Raw genomic sequence first — 13,241 nt, 5'->3', positions numbered from 1 at the left:
CAAATAGGCTCCTAGCTAGTGGGCACACTCCACAGAGTTAAAGGGGCATTCCGGCTTTAGACATTTTATCCCCCTAACCCATCTTTTCCCCTATTCTTTGGATAGTGGATAAAATGTCTAAAGACGGAATACCCCTTTAACTAAATACTAGTCTAGGAGGAAACAAAAATCCTAAATACAAGCAAACACGGGTACAGACACAAGACTAACTTCCTAAAGAAAAAAAAGAAAAGGAGGAGCAGCACAACTAATTCAGTATCACAAAAGTAAAAGGTGCACGCTGGAAAAAAAGACCTTGGTGAGGGGTCCTCGCTTGTAGTAAAAATTCAAGAATTCAGCAGCACACAAAATTGTGTAAAAAATAAGTAGGTGTTTATTACATCACCAGAAAAACAGAAGCAACATTTCCGCGGCCTCTCGCCGCGGAAACGTTGCTTCTGTTTTTTCTGGTGATGTAATAAACACCCACTTATTTTTTTCACTCCTAAATAGATGGATAAGCACAAGGCTCAGAACAGGATTCTAGCCTAGGAGATCTGGGATCAAACAAGGTCAAAAACAGGACTGACAAATGCACAGTGTGAACGCAGACTAGGGAACACAAAGCAGAACGAACAATAGTGGTGTACCCCAAGGTTCTGTACTGGGCCCGCTGTTTAAATTTATCAATGATATAGAGGATGGCATTAACAGCTCGGTTTTTATCTTTGCAGAGGACACCAAGCTTTGTAGCACGGTACAGTCTATAGAGGATGTGTATAGGTTACAAGATGACTTGGATAGACTAAGTGTCTGGCATCCACTTGGCAAATGAGGTTTCAATGTGGATAAATGTAAAGTTATGCATCTGGGTACTAATAACCTGCATGCGTCGTATGTCTTAGGGGGGATTAAACTGGCAGAGTCACTGGTAGAGAAGGATCTGGGTGTACTTGTAGATCACAGACTACAGAATAGCATGCAATGTCAGGCTGTTGCTTCCAAGGCCAGCAGGATATTGTCATGTATAAAAAGAGGCATGGACTTGAGGGACAGGGACATAATACTCCCCCTTTATAAAGCATTGGTACGGCCTCACCTGGAATATGCTGTTCAGTTTTGGGCACCTGTCCATAAAAGGGACACTGTGGAGCTGGAAAGGGTGCAGAGACGCGCGACTAAACTAATATGGGGCATGGAACATCTTAGCTATGAGGAGCGATTAAAGGAGTTACAATTGTATAGTCTTGAGAAGAGACGTTTAACCCCTTAAGGACCAATGACGTACCGGTACGTCATTGGTCCTGCTCTTCTGATATAACGCGGGGTTACACAGTAACCCCGCGTCATATCATGGCGGGCCCGGCGTCATAGTGAAGCCGGGACCCGCCTCTAATAGCGCGCAGCGCCGATCGCGGCGCCGCGCGCTATTAACCCTTTAGCCGCGCGCTCAAAGCTGAGCCGCGCGGCTAAAAGTGAAAGTGAAAGTTCCCGGCTAGCTCAGTCGGGCTGTTCGGGATAGCCGCGGCTAATCGCGGCATCCCGAACAGCTGACAGGACAGTGTAGTTATGATTTTTTCCAAAAGTCCGACAAAATCAAACCTATATAAGTAGGGTATCATTTTAATCGTATGGACCTACAGAATACATATCAGGTGTAATTTTTACCGAAAAATGTACTACGTAGAAACGGAAGCCCCCAAAAGTTACAAAACAGCGTTTTTTTTTCAATTTTGTCGCACAATGATTTTTTTTCCCGCTTCACCATACATTTTTGGGCAAAATGACTGACGTCATTACAAAGTAGAATTGGTGGCGCAAAAAATAAGCCATCATATGGATTTTTAGGTGTAAATTTGAAAGAGTTATGATTTTTTAAAGGCAAGGAGCAAAAAACGAAAATGCAAAAACGGAAAAACCTCCGGTCCTTAAGGGGTTAAGGGGGGATATGATAAATGTATATAAGTATATTAATTGCCCATAAAAAAAATATGGAGAAAAACTGTTCCAGGTTAACCCCCCCAAAGGATGAGAGGGCACTCCCTCCGTCTGGAGAAGAAAAAGTTTAGTCTCAAGGGGCGACACGCCTTCTTTACCATGAGAACTGTGAACTTCCCTTCCCCAATATCGCGCCACACCTCTACCCTTCAATTCCCTGGTTGAACTTGATGGACATATGTCTTTTGTCAACCGTACTAACTATGTAACTAACTATGTAATACAATAAAAAACTAAAACCCGACAAAGGTACTAAAACCATGGTTAAAACTCAGGATATGTGCTCAGACAGACAAAAGCTAAGGTGCATCATAAACAAGACATTGTCAGAGTACAGGTCTAATGACCAATAATGAACAGAACCTGAAGAGGCCTTATATATCCTCCCAGTGCTGAAGGTTAACTCCTCCCATACCAGGGAGAATTAACACAGAAATTGTTCAGACACAAACCTAATGTCTGAACAGTGCCCAAAGCAGAAAATTCAAAATACAGATAGACATTACACCCAGACTCACTCGCAAACTGCTAAAGAAGAGTAATTTGTCATGCCAGAGAACATGTTTCCCCTGCTCCAGAGTTCAGTGGCAACATGTCTCATTGTGCTAAGTTACGCAAGCTGGCATGCAGCTGCTTTTCCATAGAAACCCATGCCATGAAGCTCCCTTGAGAAAGTGAGAATCACGAAACCTACTACGGGGCTGGTAGTGAAAGCATCAGAAAATGGGCGAGTCTATGATTATCCAATGGACAGTATGCAATGAATAGCAGGAGCCTGGTGACTGGTACCAAAAGATGTGAGGGCAGTTGCCCATGTACCGCACAGTGCTTCTAGAGCTATCTTTAGATTACATTTATTTTTGGAATTTAAGATACAAGACTCTTCCCTGTATAAGCTTTTTAATAAACTGACTTCTAACATAGGTGTTACTGCCCCACATTTATAGGGCTGTACCTTATATGCTATCACTGTATCTATTTGCACTTTGTATGACTGTCTTTTTAAGTTATTATCAATAAATAGTGATTTTATGCTGTAGTTATGCTTTTTCGTTTTCCTTTTGTATACAATGTTTTGTGAGCTATACTGTCATTTATAGCATAAGAGACCATAGACACTCGTATTTTAGGATGGTGAGACACATACAATTGTGGTGTTAGGTGGGAATTCTGTTAATAATCACATCAAATTTTTTGCCTCACCCCCAAAAACATAGTTACACCCATATGTCACCATCACTCTTCTATTGCTAACCAAAGATTTCAATGATAAAAGTAAATAATAGTTTGTTGCCTAATATTTTAAAGGAGTACTGCAGCAATAGAACACTCATCCCCTATTCACAGGATAACATGATAGGGGATAAGAGTCTGATCGCAGGGTTCCGTCCGCTGGGACCCCCTGCGATCTCCCGTACGGGGCCACGGCACTGCCGTGGCTCTGTGCAGCTAATGTTCGTGTCGTCGACCTCACTGAGGTCAACAGATATGCCCCCTCCATTCAGCTCTATGGAAGAGGCGGGGATGCATGGACCCAGAATTCTGCCCCCCCCCCCCCCCCGTGCAATAAGACGCTTATCCCCTATCCTACGGAGTCATAACACTCAGTACCACTGTTGCACTCTTGAACCTCCATAGAAACAATGAAAAAAGTAAATGAATAAGCCAGCAATAAAACATACATATATATATAGGTTGGATGATTATGACCATAACAGGCCACGATTTCTCATTACATAACCTTAACAGTGAATTGGAGCTTCTCAACCAAGCTGCCAAAACAAAGAAAAGAAAGAAAAAGAAAAAAAACACAACAAAATTAAATATATTATATTCTTATATATTCTAATAATATAGTGCCTAGCCCATAAGGCTCAGGCCGGATTCACATAGCAGAATTTCTGCGCTGAATTCTGCATAAATGTACAGCCCATTCCTGTAGAGCATTGGCTATAAATTCATGCAGAATTTCCATGCAGAATACAGCACAGAAGTTCTGCCGTGTGAATCCAGCCTCACAGTGCATTTTACTGCATTTTGAGTAATCACTGCAAATTAAAGGAGACATGCAGTAAAAACAAACTTTATTCCCTGTGCCCGGGCTGCAAAAAAAAAAATTTTTTTTAAATATAAATAAACACTTCAACCCACCTTCCTACATTCCTCCGTTGTGGGGATATTGGGTGCAGTTCCTCAAGTGCTCCAGGTCTTGTGGCTTCTTTAGGCTTGGAACGTCACAGAGCCGTCAGCGTATCGCCGGCTGCAGCGATGTCCCACCTCGGCCGGTGATGACAGTGAACCCAGCCTTTTTGCAGCCCGGGCACAGGGGAAAAAAGTTTGTTTTTACTGCTTATCTCCTTTAAGCACAATTAATCCTGTGATTTTTGGCAAAATTGCTGAACTATGTATCAAAAATGCATAAAAAAAAAATTAAAAAAAAACATGCAAAGCGTGAACACAGCCTTACCATTTACTGTATTAGATTAGTCAAAGTCAAGTACCTTACCTGCAGCATACATTTGGGTCAACATTTCTGGAAAGGAGCAGTTCCACACATTTGACAATATTTTCCTCAGATGCATGAGCAGTACATGCAGACATAAGTACAGTAAACGTATCTGGCAGAAAAAGATTTGTGATATGCTTTTAATATAACACCACTTTAGAAAACTAAAGCTGTACTATTAAAGTGATGCCCAAATTCAAATTGCAGCATATAATGTAACAGATAATGCCTATTTGAAAACAATTTACCAGTTAGCCAGACTCAGAAAATAGTCATTTTCATTCTCTCCTGGTTCCTGATATCCGGCACTTCCGAGTTTGGTGACATGACACCACAATGATTACGGGGTTTCTCTTATTTTTATAAATTTGTATTTATTTCTCCTACTACCTCCCAAAGTCAGTCAACCCATCAAAGGGGTACTCCAGTGGTCAACTTGTTTTTCCGTTTTTGACTTACCCTATTTGTTTTGTTTCATTTCTATTCTTGTTGTTTAGGATACTCTATTTCTGTTCTTTGTCGTCTTTTTATCCCCCACTTTGTTTTCCTATCTTTGCTTCTATTTCCTGTTTCTTGCTGTGCTGAAAACTACAAATCCCAGCATGCCACATGCCTTGCTGGTTTGGGGCGGCTCCTTTTTTTTTGTTCCGCCTTTTACCCATCCTACTATTTTCCCGAGTCAGCCCCCTTATACACAGAAACCCCCCTTAAAACTAAATTTTATTAAGTCATTTAAAATGTATGAGCTCCGATGTAGTGATTAAAAACACAGCTAGTAGTTGCTTATATAGTATGCTTGCATCCTATAACTTCTTTAGCAGTGATTTTGTGCTTTAATGGCACTGATCTGCAGATGCCGCTGTACTAACAGAGGAGCACTGATAGCTGCTAGTTAAAATATGAATAGCCCTCCGCTTCCCGACGTTTCGTTGGATAGACCAACTTTATCAAGGTACATCAGACTCTGTAGTCTCCTGGGGGTTGTAGTTCACCACACCTCTGTAGGGCATTCACCAGTGTTTCCCAACCAGGGTGCCTCAGCTGTTGCAAAACTACAACTGCCAGCATGCCCTCACAGCCTTTGGGCATGCTAGGAGTTGTAGTTTTGCAACAGCTGGAGGAACACTGGTTGGGAAACGCTGGTGTAACATGATGTGTATGCTGAATAGGCTAGAACAGTGTTTCCCAACCAGTGTACCACCAGCTGTTGCAAATCTACAACTCCCAGCATGCCCAAAGTCTGTCAGGGCATGCTGGGAGTTGCAGTTTTTCAACAGCTGGAGGCACACTGGTTTGTAAACACTAGCATACACACACACACAAAACAGGGACTACAACTCCCAGCATGTGTCATTCAGGAGTTCCCCCCCTTCCCCCTTCACATATAGGGGGAGATTTATTAAAACCTGTGCAGAGGGAAAACTTGCCCAGTTGCCCATAGCAACCAATCAGCTTGCTGCTTTCATTTTTATGAAGGCCTGTGAAAAATTAAAGAAGCGATCCGATTGGTTGCTATGGGCAACTGGGCAAGTTTTCCTCTGCACAGGTTTTGATAAATCTCCCCCATAGAGATCATTCCCAGTATGAGATTTATTCCCCTGCAGTCCATACATCCCATCCCGTGCACCTTCTCATCCTCCCCTTCAGATAACACGTATCTTCTCTGTGAGGTCCTTCTCCTGTGCAGACCTGCGTCCTTAGAATACAGAGCAGGGGGGAGGGGAGGAGTTGTGTACTCAGCCGGATGAGATGAGGGGGCGTGGCTTATTCCTCATGCAGACAGAGAAAAAAAAAGTGCTGTGACATCTTGTCCACAACAGACTCAGAACTGTGGACAACAGTAAAAGAAAACCCTCTGAACTACACAACTTCCAGCCCAACAAACAGGTAAGAAAAACACATACATGCTGCCAAACATATAACACATGTATATTGCAAAAAAATTAAACTTACAAAGAAGATGTCATATAGTCAAAAAAATTTACCACCGGAGTACCCCTTTAAGCCAGTGTTTCTCAAGCGCAGTCCTCAAGAACCCCCACCAACAGGTCATGTTTTCTGATTTTCTTAGTCTTTCACAGGTGATATAATTGCCTATCCTATCGCCCGACACCCAAGACATGCAGTTCCAGGCACTGAGCAGGTGAATTTTTCATACATTGACTTTCCTGTCTGATTTTATCACGCCGCACCACACCAGCGCTCCGAGTGTATGGTGAGGGCTCCTAACTCGTGTCTGCTCCATACCTTGTGGCTGGGGGGCGTAGCTAATAGCCGGTATGCGGCGATCACCGCGACCAGCTATTAACCCTTTAGATTTCGACTGTCAAAGTTGACAGCAGCGTCTAACCATCGCTTTTTAACCATCCCTGGTGGTCTAGTGGGGTGGATTGCCCCCCTGCAGAGAAATCGTGGGGGGCGATCCACTGTGGAGGTAGCCAGAGGGCTTCCCTCTTCATCCCATGGCTGCCGTGGAACTGTATTTGATTGAGAATGCCTGGACATGCAATATACATAATGTATATACAGCATTACATTTTATAAACAAATATCAATTAAATAATTCTACACACCTCTTTCAAAATTTGCATTGGCGCCTCTATCCAAAAGAACACGTACCATTTCCAAATTTCCAATACTAGCACCATACATCAAAGGAGTCCAGCCAAACCGGAAACAACACTCAACATTTATTCCTAAAAAAAACAGAATACATGGTAACAAATCATGAAAATGCATTAAAGTGTTAAAAAGTATACTCTTTCAATTTTTTTTTTAAGTAACAATAATACATCTATATAACTTCTCTACTCTACAGGCAAACAGTTTAAAAAGCATTAGTTTACTTGCCAGTATCTTGTCTGCCAAACATTTGGACTAGATTCTAACTCACTGGGGTGGAGGCGGAGAAGGAAAATATGACCCTTACAGAGGCGCTGCTAGTTCCAGAGTAATGTAGATGCCAACCAGAGGTATTGGTAAAAAACACCGGAGTGGTTTATTAGAGCATAAGAGGACAATGAAGTACACAGATGACGCGTTTCGGGGGAGCAACCCCCTTCCTCAGATCAGTGTCCACTCACTGGGGTAGATTTATCAAAACCTGTGCTGAGAAAAAGTTGACCAGTGACCCATAGTAACCAGATTGCTGCTTTTATTTTTCAGAGACCTTTTAAAAAAAAAATAAAAAAGCAATCTAATTGGTTTCTATGAGCAATTGGTCAACTTTTCCTCTTCACAATCCCCTATGACTTTACTATGTTTAAAGGAAATCTGTAGTGAACTAAAGGAGTTATCCAGCATAAGGTGATTTTAGTACGTACCTGGCAGACAGTAATGGACATGTTTAGGAAGGAATCTCCTGCACGTGGCCACGGCTCTTCTGCAGCTATCCCGTGCAGGAGGCGTGCCGGCCACAGCATGACGCCACAGCCAACACGCCTCCCCCATGTAGATCTATAGGAGAGGATGCAGCATTCGCGCCTCCCCGCTTCTCCCATAGCGCTGTATGGGGAGGGGGGAGGAGGCATACTGCCGACCTCACTGATGTAGACGCTACGCGCATTAGCCGCTTTCACAAAGCGGCTATGCTGGGGCCTGTCTGGGAGATGGCAGGGGTCCCAGCGGTCGGAATCCCCCCCCCCCTTAATGACTTTTTAACCCCGAATTTTCTTCTGAAAAGGTCGGGGGTCGTCTTATACGCCGGGTATTGAGGTCCGGGATAGGAAAACTTCTGATTATCTGCCCAGGCCGGCTCCCGTGTGTGGCTGCAGGCGGGGGCCGGCCAGAGCAGCTAAAAACTAATACTGTATACTAAAAACCAGGGGGCCTCCAGCTGTTGTAAAACTACAACTCCCAGCATGCCCGGACAGCCTTTGCCGTGCTGGGAGTTGTAGTTTCACAACAGCTGGAGGCACCCTGGTTTTTAGTATACAGTATTAGTTTTTACTTGCTCTGGCCGGCCCCCGCCTGCAGCCACACACGGGAGGCGGCCCGGGCAGATAATCATAAGTTTTCCTATCCCGGACCTCAATACCCGGCGTATAAGACGACCCCCGACTTTTCAGAAGAAAATTCGGGGTTAAAAAGTAGTCTTATACGCCGGGATATACGGTATAGATTAGACATTCTTATATTATGTCAACAAAAGTTAGATTTTATGTCAGACAGGAGGCTCGTATCAAATGCATATTCCTTCTTTATTTAGCTCAATAGCAGAAAGAAAAATGCACCATAACTTCAACATTGAAAGAAAAAATAGGATGCACGTCACCTAGCAACCAACCGTACCCCTTTATTCATTCCCACCAATCCCATCCAACTAGCTCCATATAAAACCAGCTGTAACTCCACCTCCTTCCTCTTTCTTTCTGCTCAATAGCTGAGTACACTACAGATAAGTAGCTTACCTATTGTGAATGTGTTTTGTGACTTATTGGATTCATCGTTCCACTGGTCCTGTGCTCTCTTAGCCCTGCACAGGATCATATAGTTTTACAGGTTACTGTATGGTGGTATATAGCGTTTGTTATACCCCTAAGCTGCCGAAGTAGATACTTCATATTCCGGCTTAGCCCTTTTCTCCTATAGAATTCCCTGTAGTCTATTGTTATCCCTATTGTGTTTTCCCTGCCTAGTTTTCTTCTGTCCTGCCAGAGGATATCGCAAGACTGCGACGTGCGCATGTCACCTCGCAATCTTCGCATTATTGTCCGGCTGTCTCTCGCGCTGCGGCCGGGCTCCTGATACCAGCCTCAGTCGCAGCGGGAGCAGCGCGCTGATATTCGACCAAGGGTTCTCATAACCCTCTGGTTTATTTACTGTGTGCAGGTCTATTCTACCCCTAATTAGTTTTCCTACTACAGGGGTCTGCAGTGAGGATATAGGGCGTTTCAGGGGTTATATATCTGGGGTCTGTGAGTGTTGAGGCACGATTCCCTCTCAGTGATTGTACCCTATTATATTATTATTGTGTCTACACATTAAAACAAAGGTGTTTATTTCTGTCTGCATATTTTCTCTCTACAGCGCTGTGTGTTCACCTGACATTAAAGGGGTACTCCAGGGAAGAAAAATAAAAATGCCCCAAAGCCATCACAATACCCGTTGTGTGTCCCCTGTAGTTATTCATGTGATTTTGGCAGTTCCTTTGGCCCCTGATGTCTCCTAAATACTTTTTTTCCTTATCTGCAGCATAGACTACAACTCCCAGAATTCAGCTCTGTGTAATAGCTGCCAGCCAACTGCTTTCACTATCTGTGTGCAGGCTTCCACTGCAGCTCTCACACACACACACACACACTGGGGGAGATTTATCAAACTGTGTGAGAGAAAAAAAGTGGAGGGAATTTCCCACAGCAACCAGCTAACAAGCTGAGGTAAAGTGAAAGCCGAGCTATGATTGGCTGCATATGGGGAAATCTCTCCACTTTTTCTCTCACACAGTTTGATAAATCTGGGCCACTGTACATGTCCTGTACATGCTGAATAGCAGCATATTCAAAAGAAAAACAGCAGCTATGTGCTCAGTTGTGACTAAGAATCTTCACTGCTTTTTCTCTCACAAGCTCCTCACACAGGGAAGGGACGTGTGTCTGTACAGCCAGAGCTCTAGCCCAATAAGAAATCAGACAGAAATCAGGTGATATTGTCTTGATGGGAGGGGCTGCTCTCCCTGAGGAGACAACGTGGATCTAAAAAATGAATTTTTCTCTCACTTCCTGCATGTAAGTGACAGCTGAAAGAGGAAAACTGTTGTATATAGCTAATGAATGATATTTAGGCAAATGCATAGGTTGGTGAGAGGGAAAGAATGGGCTATGGATTTAGTTCCCCGTAGTACCTCTTTAAGGATTCATATTCATGGCTGAAGATAAATCAAACCTGACCCTGGTGGATGGCCCCATACATAATCCGGATACGGAATTCATGTTGGCCGACCAAATACAGCAATTAGTTTGCAGGTCGGTGCAATTAGCCTTGTCCTCGGCAATGGTGTCGGTAAACAAGACCATATCTAAGTAGGTCTCTATGGCCATAAATGGCTCCCGTCCTGAGGAGATATCTCCCCAATCTTTTAGTGTAACTGATTCTCCGATGCATGACAGAGCTTCGGGCTCTGGATTACCCGGCAAGCCTGTCCGGAAGAGGAATAACATTTCAGACACTCTGATCTCTCCCGTTTCTCATAATATTACAGGAGATAGCCAAAAGATTGCAGCTCGACCACTTGGAGCGGCCAGCGCCCCGTCTACGGGCAAAAGACCCTCTACCCTAGAGGACGATACTCGACATTGGGCTACCCGTGCCTCTAAAAGGAACAAGCCAAATTTGTTTGTGGACGAATCCGAATTTGACTCTGAGTCGGCGAGTCTGACTCTTTTGCTTACAATAGTGAGGACGAGGAAGGCGAAGAGGACGATGATGTAGCACATCCTGGCCCCAGTACTAAGGAGGAGCCCTCTCCGGATGCACTTTTGGACTAGCAGGGAGTACCATATTTCGACCCGGAAGCTATAAAACACCCACGCTCGGGTGAGTGGACGCCTATTCTGGAGGTCGCTAAATATATAGAGGCGTGGATCCGTAATCCCCTAGACGGGCAATCGGAATAAGCTTAGGGCGGAATGCCCGCGGCCGTCCTTGGCCAATAAAGTGGCGGTGACGCCGAAGTTGGACCCGATTCTCCTGAAGTACATGATCAAGTCGGGTAAGAACCCGAAGAAAGGAATTGATCGTTCCTTTAAATCAGTTCAAGATAAGTTTCTGGACTTGCTTGGACCCATTACCAAAATTCTCAACATGGCTGAACAGGCAGTGGCATCGGGGGAGCCCGTAAATGGTGAAGTCTTGAGGGGCTGGGCACTGAGGGCCACATGTTTATTGGGGAATGCCAATACGGCTATTTCGGCTGAGATGTGTAGATCCATCCTCATGAGGTTGGACCCTCAGTTGACCCATTTGGCCACAAAGGAGCCGAGTCCTTCGGCTGAAGGACTTTTGTTCGGTGACTCTCTAATAAAGAACATTAATCGGTTCGTGGGCCTTTTCTCGAGCCTTGATAAGGCCCAGACCTCTCTGAAGAAGAGTACTGCCAGTAAGGTTTTCGATAGGGCTGGAAGTGGCAAGGGTCACCCTTCCAGCCGAGGGGCTTATTTCCGACCCTACAATAGACGCTCTGTTCACTATGTTCAAGAGAGGACACAGCCTCCAATGGTCGCTACACCCATGGCATCTACACCCTTCTTTCCCCCTAGAGGACGGCCCTGGAGGGCAAGGGGTTCTCGAGGTTTCCCGAGGGGAAGAGCTTCAGGTGGGTTCTCGCAATCTGGTGATGCCACATATTCCGATAGGGGGCAGATTAAAATTTTTTATCCCCGCTTGGTCCCGGATTACGGCGGATCCTTGGATCCTCCAGATAGTGTTGGGGTACATGAGTTTGTGAGTCCTCCTCCCCTGCAAATGAGTTATCCGAGGACTATCCGTTTTTCGAGACTAGACAAGGACCTAGTACAGATGGAGATAGCGGATGTGTGTACAAAACATGCCATACATCCGGTGGACATGCACAAACCGGGGTTTGTCAGCAATATCTTCTTGGTAAAGAAGAAAGACGGCGGTCACAGACCGGTTATAAATTTGAGAGAGCTAAACGATTATGTAATGTATCGACATTTCAAAATGGAGGGCATTCACCTCCTCAGAGATCTGCTCCTCCAGGGAGATTGGCTGGCAAAAATCGACCTGAAGGACGCTTACCTCACGGTACCAATTCCTCCTTCTTCGTGTCAGTTCCTCCAGTTTCTGTGGGAGGGACAAAAGTGGGAGTTCTCATGTCTCCCGTTCGGGCTTTCCTCCGCCCCATGGTGCTTCACCAAACTCCTGAAGCTGGTCATGGCGAGTCTGCGGAGTCGGGGAGTGAGGCTGATCATTTATCTAGACGATATATTGATCATGGCTCGTTAACGACAACAGGCCCTATTGCACGTGGAGTGGACCACTTCTCTGCTCACGGAACTAGGATTTCTCATCAAACGAGAAAAAGTCTGTGTTCGTTCCCGCTCGGAGCATGGAGTTCTTGGGTTTTGTAGTCGATACCCGGTTGGCCACTCTTGCATTGATCCGCAAAGTTTGCATTGATCCGCAAATAAATCAGACAGCTGTTGCGCAAACAGATGGTGTCCCTGAGAGCAATTGCTCGGATTGTGGGCTTATTATCGGCCTCGGTGCAGGCCATATTTCCGGCACCGTTGCATTAAAGAGCGCTCCAGAGATTGAAGAACAGCCATTTGTCGGAAGGACTGACAAATGCGGCGCAGATCCCGTTATCACGGGAGGCACGCGACAAGCTGTTGTGGTGGCTCCAGCATGTCCAAGATTGGAATGGAAAGACGATTTTCAATTCCAAGCCGGACTTTGTCATCGAATCGGACGCCAGTCTGAACGGCTGGGGAGCCAGGTGCGGATCATCCGCCACAGGAGGAAAGTGGTCTCCGATGGAATCACAGTTGCACATCAACTGTCTGGAGTTACTGGCAGGCATGTTTGCGTTGAAAAGTTTTGCACCCCACAGGACGGATTGCTGCGTTCTGCTACGGATGGACAACATCACGGCGGGGCAGTATGTCAATCGTCTAGGGGGGACGAGGTCTCGTCGCCTGACGGACTTAGCAAAGGATCTTTGGTCCTTTTGCCTGGACAGGAATATGGTCCTCCAGGCGGAGTATCTACCGGGGGTTTCCAATTCCGTTGCGGATTG

General features: G+C 45.1%; 1 protein-coding gene across 4 annotated transcripts in view; it reads right to left on the bottom strand.

Annotated features, from left to right (window-relative positions):
* Window positions 1-13,241, bottom strand: part of ASZ1 (ankyrin repeat, SAM and basic leucine zipper domain containing 1) — a 323,240-nt gene that overhangs the window by 246,602 nt on the left and 63,397 nt on the right. For all 4 annotated transcript variants that reach the window (XM_056573848.1, XM_056573849.1, XM_056573846.1 and 1 more), the window contains exons 3-4: window positions 7,057-7,179; window positions 4,484-4,595 (exon numbers count right to left, since the gene is read on the bottom strand). In XM_056573848.1, coding sequence (XP_056429823.1) covers window positions 4,484-4,595; window positions 7,057-7,179 — 235 coding nt within the window. The remainder of the gene's footprint in view (window positions 1-4,483; window positions 4,596-7,056; window positions 7,180-13,241) is intronic.

The sequence above is a fragment of the Hyla sarda genome, chromosome 4, assembly GCF_029499605.1.
Source record: "Hyla sarda isolate aHylSar1 chromosome 4, aHylSar1.hap1, whole genome shotgun sequence".
NCBI classification, from domain to species: domain Eukaryota; kingdom Metazoa; phylum Chordata; class Amphibia; order Anura; family Hylidae; genus Hyla; species Hyla sarda.
Note: the sequence above shows the minus strand (reverse complement) of the source record. Positions and strands in the feature narration are given on the sequence as shown.